At 35.8% G+C, this 12,529-nt stretch overlaps 1 protein-coding gene across 1 annotated transcript in view; it reads right to left on the reverse strand.

Moving 5' to 3' along the window:
* Positions 1–468: 468 nt before the first annotated feature.
* zgc:171482 (zinc finger protein) overlaps positions 469–12,529 on the reverse strand; it is an 88,289-nt gene continuing 76,228 nt past the window's right edge. The window contains exon 7 of the mRNA XM_042737403.1: positions 469–520. Coding sequence (XP_042593337.1) covers positions 499–520 — 22 coding nt within the window. The 3' untranslated portion in view covers positions 469–498. The remainder of the gene's footprint in view (positions 521–12,529) is intronic.

Here is a 12,529-nt window from a genome sequence, read left to right on the forward strand (position 1 = left end):
CGAGAGAGATCTCACACAAAGGCAGTTGAACTGACTTCCTCACTGGCAGCATTCACACACAAGTGAGATTGTACTCAACAAAATCACTGCAAAAAGGTTGATGATCTCTTTCTGTCATGGGCATGCCAAAGCCAGCGATGTCTCGTTTGAAGAGCAGAGAAAATGACAGGCCACTGCATACAAGAGTTTGAAAGGCAAAAATAAAAGTAGCAGGACCACTGCATGTCTGTTCAGGCTGGTGCGCTCATGTTACATGATGAATGTCACTGGATTGATCATAGGCATCCTTTATGCTCATGGAAGGATGGACGATATTCCCAAAGTAGATCTTTGAGCTTTTGATTGTGAACAAAAAATATAAAACACTTGACATTTGAGGAACCTCAGATGTTGTAGGTGAACAATTCCTGTGGCCAAACAAGACGTCTTTTCTTATGAGTTCACACACAATTCGTTTTTGTCTGTTTCTCCTGTTTCAGCTTCAGTATTTCCAGTTCTTCATTGCTGGTGCTGTTTTAAACTGAAAAAAAAGAAAAAGAAAAAAAAGAAGATACAAATCAATAATCATATAATATTTATAACATAGCCAGTTTACTAACTTAAGTATGTTTAAGTAACATTCCTGTTTTCAAAACCCCTTTTTTCAGTTACAAATAACCTTTACTAATTAGTTTTTTGTTGGTTTGGTTTGGTTTTTTGATTTGTTTGATGTTGGTTTCTGTTTTGTTTGTTTTCGTTTTGTTTGGTCTGGTTTGGTTTTGTTTTTGGTTTTGTTTGTTTGTCATTTTTGGTTTCCTTTTTTCGTTTTGTTTGGTCTGGTTTGGTTTTGTTTTTGGTTTTGTTTGTTTGTCATTTTTGGTTTCCTTTTGTTTGATTTATTTTTTCATTGTCTTTTTTGTCTTGTATAAATTCTCTTAATGAAGATTGATTGATTGTTGTAATCCAATTTTAAGGCCACTAATAACAGTCATGGACATTTATTGGTCCAAATATCTGAGAAACATGCAATAATTTAAAAATAAATTACACCCTCAAGTAGTTTCAGTTTAGTTTTTGTCTGTTGTCTTTTTGTTTGAAGACTATGGAAAGTGTTTTTTTCAGAAGAATCGATACTTTAAATTGTGTTGCTTGACTTTCAAAGCTTCCCCAATACTGTCTATGATTATGGAGGATTTATTTTGAGCTCAAAAAGCTGAAATAGCAGGTTTTGTTCAATATACATATTTGTTGAAGCTTTTATATGACTTATTGATTTTGGTAATCAATGCAAATACACAGTGTGATTAGAGGTAGAAATATCAGGATTTTTATTGTAATTTTCACCTTGACAAAAAAAAAATCCTCATTAAAATGTCTTCATTTGAAACTCAGTAAAACCTGCCAAGCTTGAGGAGAGACTGTGAGATTGTTTCAGGATAGATATTTCTTGGCTTGCATGTAATGACACGGTGTAAATATTTACTCTCATCTATCTAATCCATCACAGAAGATAAACTGTTCCAGTGAATATTTCCCTTTCTTTCTTCAAACATCAATTTGCACACACAGAGATACCCTTACGAGAAATGCGCAAGACTAAATCTAGCCACCAGGACTGTTGGTATTAAAATCCAGAGCCTGAGCTCTGTCCTCAAGCCTGTTACAGTGCCACAGCTGAACACCTGGGGAAGCTTCAGTCTCTAGGGAGGTCATTCTCAGCACCCTTGCCCAAACAGGACTGAAAATAAATCTGCTCATCTGCTAGTTTGCCTGTAGAATAACCTTACAATTACCACGGTCTTATAATTCTTATCTAAATCGTACTGCAGAAGACTGACTGAAAATACAGTGGGGAATGAACTGTGCCCGCTGATATCGTTGTTTATTTGCATGCTTGTTTTAGCACCTGATACACTAAAGAGATTATGCAAATTAGGTAATTGTGCAAACACACCCACAAAATAAATGCTGATAGCAATTTTTCCCATCAGTAATAATGTGTTAAAAAAATACCATTAGCTTGTCACTGTTGCAGTACCCGCAGATGTACACCTTTGCACTTTATCTGTACCTCTATAAGTTGCAAATTAGTACAAGGCAGGACTTTTATTTAACTATGAGCTGCACAAGGGTAAAATGTTAAAAAAGCATACTTGTGTATTTTTACTCATATTAGTGTGTCTTAAAATATATGGCTGCCTTTATATTTTAGGATATGTGTCCTTTGCAAGAGAATCTTCATATTAGAGGATCCCTCACATCCAGAAGTTTGAAAAAAACCCTGCCTTAATGTGCTTTTATGCACCCTTAAGTTAACTATATGCATTCTTTATGGGCTAGTAAAGTATAATGTGTATGTTTGAAGGAACTGTCCCAGTGATAAGCTACAGTTTTGTTTGTTTGTCTATAGTTTATCCATTATCCTCTTATCACTTGATCCTAATTTGGAATCATTGTAATTTGATGCTGCCAAGATTGGTAGAAAAAGTAAATTATTGTCTCTTTTAACATTCTGTTTACCACCAGCCTTATGTGAATAGTAATAGTGAATAGTAATAGCACAATGCATTCAGTACTGAGGCATTTTTTACCATGCTTGGTTAAGCTGGACTGCAGGTGCTGAAATGCCGCATGCTAAAGTGGCAGAAGTGTTTAGTCAATTCACCCACAGAGTTATAAAGAGAATATCAGAGCTGCCATGAGGGAATAGAGTGACTCAGTTCATTGAGCACAATACAGTGAATAAAATTTGCAGAGTTTCGGCCCCATACCTAACCTAGTTTCTTTGATGGCTCATAAACGAAGACCGATCTTCAATCATTCTGACAGAAATACAGATTTTAATAGAACCAGCAATAGAAAGAACCTTTAACTTTCTGCACCTCACTCCTCCAGACGTTTATATGCCCAACCCCCCCCCCAATGGATTCTTTCTTATTTCCTCCCAAACATAATAAATAATTGCCAAACATCTGAGCTTAGTAAGCCAATGGGAGACCAAAATATATGCGTTTAGAGCAAAGTGGAGAAGGAAAATTAAAAAGATGGCAATGATTAATGTGCAAATCTGAGATTTGGCTTTACTTATGCTAACAATTGCTAAATGTCCCTGCTGAAAAGACCAGCTTATCACCAATATACACTATGGATCCAAAGTTTGGGGTTATATAAAGAAGTCTCTTAAGCTTACCAAGACTGCATTTATTTGATCAGAAAAATAGTAACACACTATTATTGTGAACAGGGGCGGACTGGGGCTAAAAAGTGGCCCTGGAGTTTCTGGCACAGAGCGGCCCACCATAAACCCACCAGCTCAATTGCACAGAGCAATTTTTAATACCACTTACTAACCTAAAATTATAACACAATACAGAAATTAAAATGCTATCTTTTTTTTTCTCTTATATTTAACATTAATAAATGACTGGCATACTTCTTTACATTATAATTTGTCTTTAATGGTGTATGTAACAAATAGTAAATAATTTAGAAGATTTTTTCCACATCTCTTTTAGTGGGACAGTTTAATGCCTACCATAATATCAGTCCATATGACACAACACTCTGCTCTAAAAGTCTTGGAATGTAGTGCAGAATGTGGACTGTTTTTTAAAGTGACAGCAGCAAAACAACAAAACAGCTTATTAGAATGATTTCTGAAGGATCATGTGACATTGAAGTCTGAAATAGGCTGATGATGCTGAAATTCAGCTTTAATCAGAAATTAAAATTTAAATGTAATATTTCACTACACTATTATTTTACTGGTAGTTTGATTGTGATGTTTTTCTGCTTTATTATTTTATTGGTATTTAAGTGTGATGTTTATTTCTCTCCAAGTGTAAAATAATGCATGTGAACTAGCAAATTTTCTTTCTTTATTATAGCCTAATACATCTTTTCCTAATCACGGCACTTGAAAGCAAGTCTTCAGATTTACAAGTGTTCCCAGCGAAGTTTGTGAATTATATTTTAACGGGTTTTTTCAAACAATTTTTTTAGACACTGAAGTTACAGAAGAAAGCCTGGCTAGAGATTTACAAACATTCATTCTTATCTTAAACGTAAATGGCATAAACATTCAAAAAGGCCAGTAGAATTTTGCATCCCTGAAAAATAACGTCTGTCATTTGAGTTTTTTTTTTTTTAAATCGTAAACAGTTGGCAAATATTGCTGAAGTCTTGTCATATTCAGCTGCTTATCTTACCTCCACTCACATTCAACTGCCGCGCAGCTCAGTTTTCTGTGAACATAAATCCCACCTCTTCTTCGATTTTGATTGCTATTTCAAACATTTTGACATTAACGAGCACTTTTGAGCCACTCAGTAAGCCCAGATAGTCTTTTGGCCAGAGCGCGCAAAAAAAATTAATAGGACTCAAGTGTTCTGCACGGGCCATTCATCTGCTGATGGGAGCTACATTCTTTATCTATATATTTACGAAGTGGGCCGGCCCACATTTTTACAGCGGCCCACAGGAAAACTCCCAGCGCTCCATATGGCCCAGTCCATGCAATTCCATTATCCACATAAACTTTCCGTTAAAAAGTCCTTGCTTAGTTGTTCAGAACATCAAATTCATATTTTTAGAACTCTTTTGTGTGTATGTATTCGCTTGGCAACTGTGCTTGAATCTGTGCATATTTCTCTCCTGATTCAGACAAAACATCTTTTTACTGGAGAAAGCAATATTATGGATAAAGGACTTGTATTTTTATCTGCAAATTTCATTAAAAATTCTGGATTTGTTTTATTACAAACTAATTCCTTTTGCTTCACAAAGTTATATTGGACTAAAATGTGGATTACTTGTGCACTACCTGTTTTAATCAGCTGTAATTTGGGCTCTCCATTCTGATGGCACCCATTCATTGCAGAGGAACAGTTTAATATGCCTGCAAGATATTACTGTATACTAGCTCTGCAGATGTTTTATCAAAAGATTGGCGTGTGTTTTATTGAGAAATGCAGTAGCACATGTTTGTATGGTGTGGATATACTCTGTAGTTAGTCATGGAGACAGCCGTCACCTTGGAAACTGTGCCAACCCTGACATCCCAGGTGAAGGGGAACTGCCATCACAATCAGCCATTGCCAAAATGAGTCAGAGGTGTTTGTATGTGAGGGCGCCAGAGGGGTCACGATCCTCTTGTATCCGCTCCAATCCGCTGGAGTGACAGCAGAAGAAAGAGGAACTGACATCAGCCTTCCCCTTCAGCGTCGCTGTGAGGCCAGACTCGCTCTGGACGCTCCCGGGTCCCTATTTACATGAGCTTTAAAAAACCCTGTCAACTGTTGACTCATCTCTTGAGATCCTGGTGAAGTATTGGTGTGCCTTTGGTTTGATCTTTGGCTGAGGTTGGACAGCTTGCTGGCCTGCAGAAGAATGCGCTTTATCTTAAGGGCCCTGACATATTGGCAACTGTTTGAAACTGTGCAGACAGGCAATGTAAGCTTGTGTCAGGTGAACAATCAATATTTTAATTGAAATCTATGTATCTGTGTAGTAGTGATGGTCTATGGTATATCAAACTCTTTTATATCACTCTAAATTACAATCATCAATGCACACATTCCCATTTTAATTACGTAAATTTGTTGATGGTGTAATCATTTGCATTGATTAATCATCTGATTAATCATGATTATTTGCACATAACATTGTAACTTTTTGTAATTTAAAAGTCTTTGCTGTCACTTTTGATCAATTTAATGCATCCTTGTTGAATAATAGTTGGCCTATTTATTTATTTATTAAAAAATGTACTATGGTATATTGAACTCTGTTGAAGGTGAACGTTTTTTGAATTATCATGATTAATTGTATATGACTTGTATAATCATAAATATATTTAGCTTTACATGTATATATATAATGAAACACTGAACCTGCAAATTAAAAATCAAAATGTTCAATTATTATTAAATAATTGTATTTTATTTCATTTAATTAAATATTTTTTTATTTATTTATTTTTTTAAATAACTCATTTTAATTTTTTTTTCTTTTGGAATTTCCACAGTTAAAATAACTATTTCCTATTTTAAAGTGCTCCTATTATGGATTTTTGAAAATGACCTTTCATGCAGTGTGAAAGACAGCTCTAAGTGAATCAAAACATCCTGCAAAGTTTTAAATCTGAAAGTGCACTGTGTATAAAGATATCTCTCAAAAGAAAGGGTCGACTCTGAATCATTGAAACAAGTTGTTTTTTAAAATGAATCCCAAGCCGTTTCATATTGACATCTACATGAAACATTAGCATATTGCCCGCCCACTTGTTGGTCTTTTTCTTGTTGGTCTGAATGAAAATGCAAATTCATTCTTTGACACTAGATGGTGCTTTTGGAGCGGTAAAAATAGCGTTTTTTTTTTTTTTTTTTAGTTTTTTTTCTCGGTAACCTGTACACAAAGCAGCACTGTGCTCACAAATGGCGCTTTTTATCAGGCATTACAGGCATTATAAAATTGAAATGAGACCAATCGGACCAATCACTGCAGATTAGCGTCACGCAAAGGAGGGGTTTGGAAAAATGAATCATTGAGCGAATCGTTTGGGAGTCTTTAAGCAAGTAAGGTAAAAATAAATGCATATTATAAGACAATGAAAGTGTTTTTTTGAACTTGCATGCATTTCAGTCTGTTTGGGACTCCCAATACCAAAATATGAACCTTTCATTACCCATAATAGGGGCAATTTAAAATATTTTTTAAAAATAAAATATATTAAAATATATTATTACTGTGAAAGTGACGTGACATTCAGCCAAGTATGGTGACCCATACTCAGAATTCGTGCTCTGCATTTAACCCATCCGAAGTGCACACACACAGAGCAGTGAACACACACACACACACTGTGAACACACACCCGGAGCAGTGGGAAGGCCATTTTTTTATGCTGCGGCGCCCGGGGAGCAGTTGGGGGTTCGATGCCTTGCTCAAGGGCACCTAAGTCATGGTATTGAAGGTGGAGAGTGTTGATGTATGTGCATTCACTCACCCAAAATTCATTTCGTGCCGGGACTAGAATTGAACTCACAACCCTTCGATTGGGAGTCCGACTCTTTAACCATTAGGCCACGACTTCCCACACAAACCATTAGGCTTGTGATGGCAAAGCTAAATTTTCAGCATCATAACTCCAGTCTTCAGTGTCACAAGATCTTTCAGAAGTCATTCTAATATGCTGATTTGGTGCTCAAGAAACATTTCCTATTATTAGCCATGTTGAAAACTGCTAAAATGCTTAAAATGTTTGTGAGAATGTGATAATTGTATTATTATTATTTTTTTTTTCAGGATTTCTCAGGATTCTGTTCAAAGAACAGAATTTATTTACGTTTTCTTAATTTAAAAGTCTTCAGTGTAACTTTTCACTAAAGATCCATTTAATGCATTATTTTTGAATAATTGTATGTATGTGTGTATTTATTTATTTATTTAATCCCAAACTTTTTAAGGACAGGCCACTCAAAATTACACTCCATTATGCAGTCTCAGAATGACTTCTCTTTATTTGGATGCCATTCTCATTGCACAAAAAGTGACCAGTTTAACCTTAGTCAATACTGAATTTATTGACGCATGGGCACAGGGAGAAAAGTTTGAAAGTAATTGGAGAGGAATCTTACTGCACTGTTTAGCATCTCAAATTATAGTTTATCCTTCATGCTTCTCTACCAGCACATATTTTTAAGTGTTGCATGCTGGGCCGAGAGGAAAACAAACCCAGAGGAGGGCCTGTGTGAGCTAGACCACTTTAGCTTGTTTTCCTCTGTCCTCCCCTGAAGTGAAAGATCTAGGCGATGAATATGAGTGCAGTTGCACAAGTGCTGAAAGGCAATATCATGGAAGAAAATATGACGGTACTTCTGTTAGATGCTTCCCTTGGGTTGACAACACTATGTTTCTTTACAAACAGCTAGTGCAGCCTTGACCAGGGTGGCATAGACAAATAAAGAGATACATAATGTGTCACATGTAGCCTAAAAAATAGGTTTAGAGTATCTTCATTATTCACTACCTGTCAGGGTACTACTAATAAATTTTACTATGGAGTCTTGAAACATACTGGACCATTTAGCATCTCAAAAAGCCATTTCAGCTTATATTCCTCCTCTGAAGTGAACAATCTAGGCGATTACTGAAAGACACTATCAGGGAATGCAATATATGATGGTACTTCTGTTAGATCCCTCCCTAGTGAACACTAACACGCACTCTCCCGTTTAAAGTGTATTTACACACTAGACCTAACAAGGTGTGAAATCCAAGCGTTATTGCTCAGCATCCTGAGGAATCTTTTTCGTAATCACACTGAAAAGAACCACTTCTAATATCCAGTGTTCTCATAAACTAACTCATGCATCATGAGTAAATGATGAAACTAAGGCAATTTGAGTTGAACTGTTTGCTAATGTGTCTCGAATCCATTATGAGGTTAGGAAGCACTCATCTCTCCATTACAAAACTGAAATATGCCAGTTTTTATAGCAATATTAAGAAGCATAATTCAAGTCCTAACTAGGATTTCACTAAGTGGGGTTTAAAAGGCACAATTCCAAGAGAGTTAAGAGAAGCTATTTTTTTAAAGATTTAACTATGTTTTAGCTTTATGGATGCTAGTGATGTATGCAATCTTAAAAATGCCAGTTTGCAGTCTCATGCTCATTTATCACATTTCAAAGATGAAAACAGATATTGTGCTACAAAATACAACGTCTGTATTCCAAGGTTTGCAAGACTTCTAAGATACAGCAGAAAGGTGAGAGGGCTGAAATAGAAAACAACAGTATCAATATGAAATATAATTTTTTTGTAAGTGTAAAAGTCTATAATGTCACTTTTAATCAGTTGAATGCATCCTTGCTTAATAATACTGTAACATTTATTTCTTCACCTTACCCCCCCCCCCCAAAAAAAAAACATCTTAAAAACTTTTGAATGCAGTAAATATAAATAAATAAATAAAACTTTTCAGGGATGGGCCACTAAAATTATGCTCTTAATGTGGATATTATTTTTAAAGATTTAATTATGCTTCAGCTTTATGAATGCTAGAGATGAGAGCTTAAAAATGACCACTTGAACTCTCATGCTTATAAATCATATTTAAAAAATGAAAAATTTAACATATATTTGCACTACTAAAAGCAACTTGTCTTTAAAAGTGGTGCATGTAATTGTTTGAGTGTACTAAAGCATAAAATACTATAATATATTTGCAGATATTTAAAAAACAATGCTAAGTTCACATTTTACAAAAAACAATGCTACTTTAAAATGTGCATTCTGTGTCATTTTTAGCATGAAAAATTGCACAGAAACTACACTGCTAAAAGCAACTTGTCTTTAATGCAAAGCCAGTAGTTTTGTGAGACTTCTAAGATGCAGCAGGAAAGGTTGAAAAAGCTGAAATGCAATAGAGGAAGGCAGTCAGATTAAAGACCCACGCTAGCCCCCACTGAAGGACGGGAAGAGAAATGTGTTTTTACAGCCAGCCTCTCTTTATGCCTGTGCTGCACTGGGAACTAATCCCCAGTGACTGTCAGCCGAGTACTCGTCACCCCACCAAAGCTCCTTACACGACTCCATGCGCATCCAGCAGGAGCCGCATCCGCATCAGCTGCCGTCCCTTCGTCCCCTGGAGACGGGATGATTTAATCCCCAAAGCCACTCTCTCTCGCCCAGCACCCAGCCGCACATTAGGCAGCTCATTCCTCAGTTATGTAAGAGGAAAATGAGATGAAACTCATTTGTGCCTGTCAATCATGAGCAATCTCCTCTGTGAATGAGTTCCTGCTCCCCTGGAGTGAGCCAGGTGAACTCTGAGGCCAGAAACATAGTTGATGCTAGAATGCAAATGCAGATGTGAATATATGACCAATCAAGCATGCTGTTGTTTTGCACATACTTACATATAGTGATGCACAATTTATAAAATAGAAATTATTTATATAATTTGGCCTATAACTTGGTTCTTAAATACTTGATTTTTATATTTTACAGTGAAATGGTACCATACTAAAATATATAAAATTATTATTCATAATAATAATAATAATAAATTGTATTTTTATAGCACCTTTCAAGAACCCCTGGAGGCTTCACAAAATAATACAAGCAATTGGCATATTAATGAACTATTATTAGTTAATTTGTTTATATATTTCTTTAAGCCATATTGTTATATATTTACAATATTTTGGGCAATTTGTGGCCAACAAACAAACACAGCAAACTTTTTTAAAGTTACATTTTAAATTGCAATTGCAATTTTATCACTAAAATTACAATCACATACATGTAAAGTAATACAAAATAAATGTATGTTAAATTTAATATATATTTACATTTAGACATTTAGCAGATGCTTTATATTTATTTATATATATATATATTATATTTATATTTATTTACACACACACACACACACACACACACACACACACACACACACACACACACACACATATTAGTGCTGTCAAATGATTAATCACAATTAATTTTAGTATTAATTTCTATATTGTATTTATTCATTTATTTAGATTTTTTTTTTTTTTTTTTACTTTTTTTAATGGGATATTCATATAACAAGAAAAAATCGAACCCCTGGGAAATGTCACAGACGCTAAAGAAACACACACTTGTGTTGCATCATTAAGTTGTTCTTACGTTTTTTTGGAAAAACAACAACGTGAAATTTGAGCTTGCATAGCTAGAAGCATCTGAGTTTGCATACTTGTGATCTGAATCCTCACTGGCACATAATGGCTTATTGTAAATCTTTCCCAATCCCGACAAGACACGCTGTCTTGTCTCAACAGATCAGCTATGTCCCACCAGAGCACAGCCCCGGTCTTCTGGGTTTCCTCTGAGGAATCGGACTGCAGTTGGGGAGAGTGATTAAACAGGTAGAGGGAGCCCAATGAGCTGGAACCTCCTATCTTGTTCCAGGCAGCCCAAGGGATCGATAGCAGGAGGAGAGGGTCTAAACATCAACGCGAAGGTCTCCGATTACACCTCTCTCATCTAATCAGTCAGCACGACTGTTCAAGCATCCTGCCGTCCTCCTCCTCCTCCTTCTGCAACCTCATTCTCTTGCTGTCTGCTTTCATCCTCTATTTCCCTCCCCCTTTTTCCATTTTTTTCACGGGGTGAGACAAAGGTATCTTCACTCACATTATCGTCACACCCAGAAAATGGGTCACAGATCACCGAATCCTGAGCTCTCACGTGCCCCGTCCTCACCGTCTGTAGTAAAACGCCACACTGTCAGCAGTCCTGCTCTCACCCACACTAAATCACTGACTTATCCAACTGCTGGCCACGTACTACAAATCTCCTTAAGAGTGCTGATGAGCAAACAGAGCTCAGGTGAAAGCCCAGTCGAGTGATGTAGCGAGGCCGGAGCCGGCCTGCCTGGAAGATAAAGGATGTGTAATCACAGCAGGCCAGACCTGTGTGCTCCTGAGCTGTAAAGGAGATAAGAAAACACAGTAGTGGGAAGAAAAAAAGCAGAGAGCGCTGTGACGATGAGTAGACTGGAGCGGCAGATATTTGCACTCCTCGCTCAAAATCACTCCGCTCCAGCTCCACTTCAGGTTTTCTACTTTGCGTGTCTCTGTGCTCAAAGGTGAGAGAAATCTTCAAGTGTGAAGGGCCGTTCACACCAGGGATGATAACTATAACGAGAAGTATATAATCGTTGCAATGCTATAAGGAAAGGGAAATCCACACCACGACTAAAATGACACAGAGGAACTATATATTTGGAATCACTTTCAGATTTTCTCCATGTGATGAATAAAAACAATGACAGCCAATCAGAATTCACCTGAGATTGAGCTTTTCAAGAGGCAGAAGTATAGGAAAGTCCTTTATGTTGTTTTCAAAAATATCATTAACTTCTATAATGTTCAGTTTTTTTAAGTTTATCTATTCAACCTGTTTGACTCAAAGGCCCCCAATATATTAAAATAATTTACGAAAATAATTACAAATGATGTACATAATAACATTCCATAATTTGATATTCCATAGCTTTCAATAGCTAAATATTCTTCAGGGTTTAAATTTTTTACACCAATTCATTTACACAACTTTTCTGATTACAGGGTTTTCTAAAGGTATGTATATATATATTCACAAATTGCAATTTCTACCTGATAAAATATTTTAGAGCTGGACATAACTAGAAAATGATTTTAGATTTTTTTTTCAAATGGATTTGAATATCCAGGTTTTCCAAGGGAATTACTAAATATAATGTCACTTTAAATCTTTATTTATTTATTTTTTTGCTTTATATTATTTTATTGCTTGTTTTATTGCAGTTTATTTGATTTATACAGTATTTTATTAAAAGTCTACAATGACTATTTTGTTGTCTCTACACCTGTGTACATTTGTCTTTGATCTTCACTGTATATTTTGTATTTGATAGTTTTCTGTCCATAAATAATAAAAATGTATGTTTGTTTTCCCATTCTGGCTGCTATTACTTTATTCATTGTTGCATAATGGCCCGTTAAAATGACATGCA

This window comes from Cyprinus carpio, chromosome B13, assembly GCF_018340385.1.
Source record: "Cyprinus carpio isolate SPL01 chromosome B13, ASM1834038v1, whole genome shotgun sequence".
Lineage (NCBI taxonomy): Eukaryota > Metazoa > Chordata > Actinopteri > Cypriniformes > Cyprinidae > Cyprinus > Cyprinus carpio.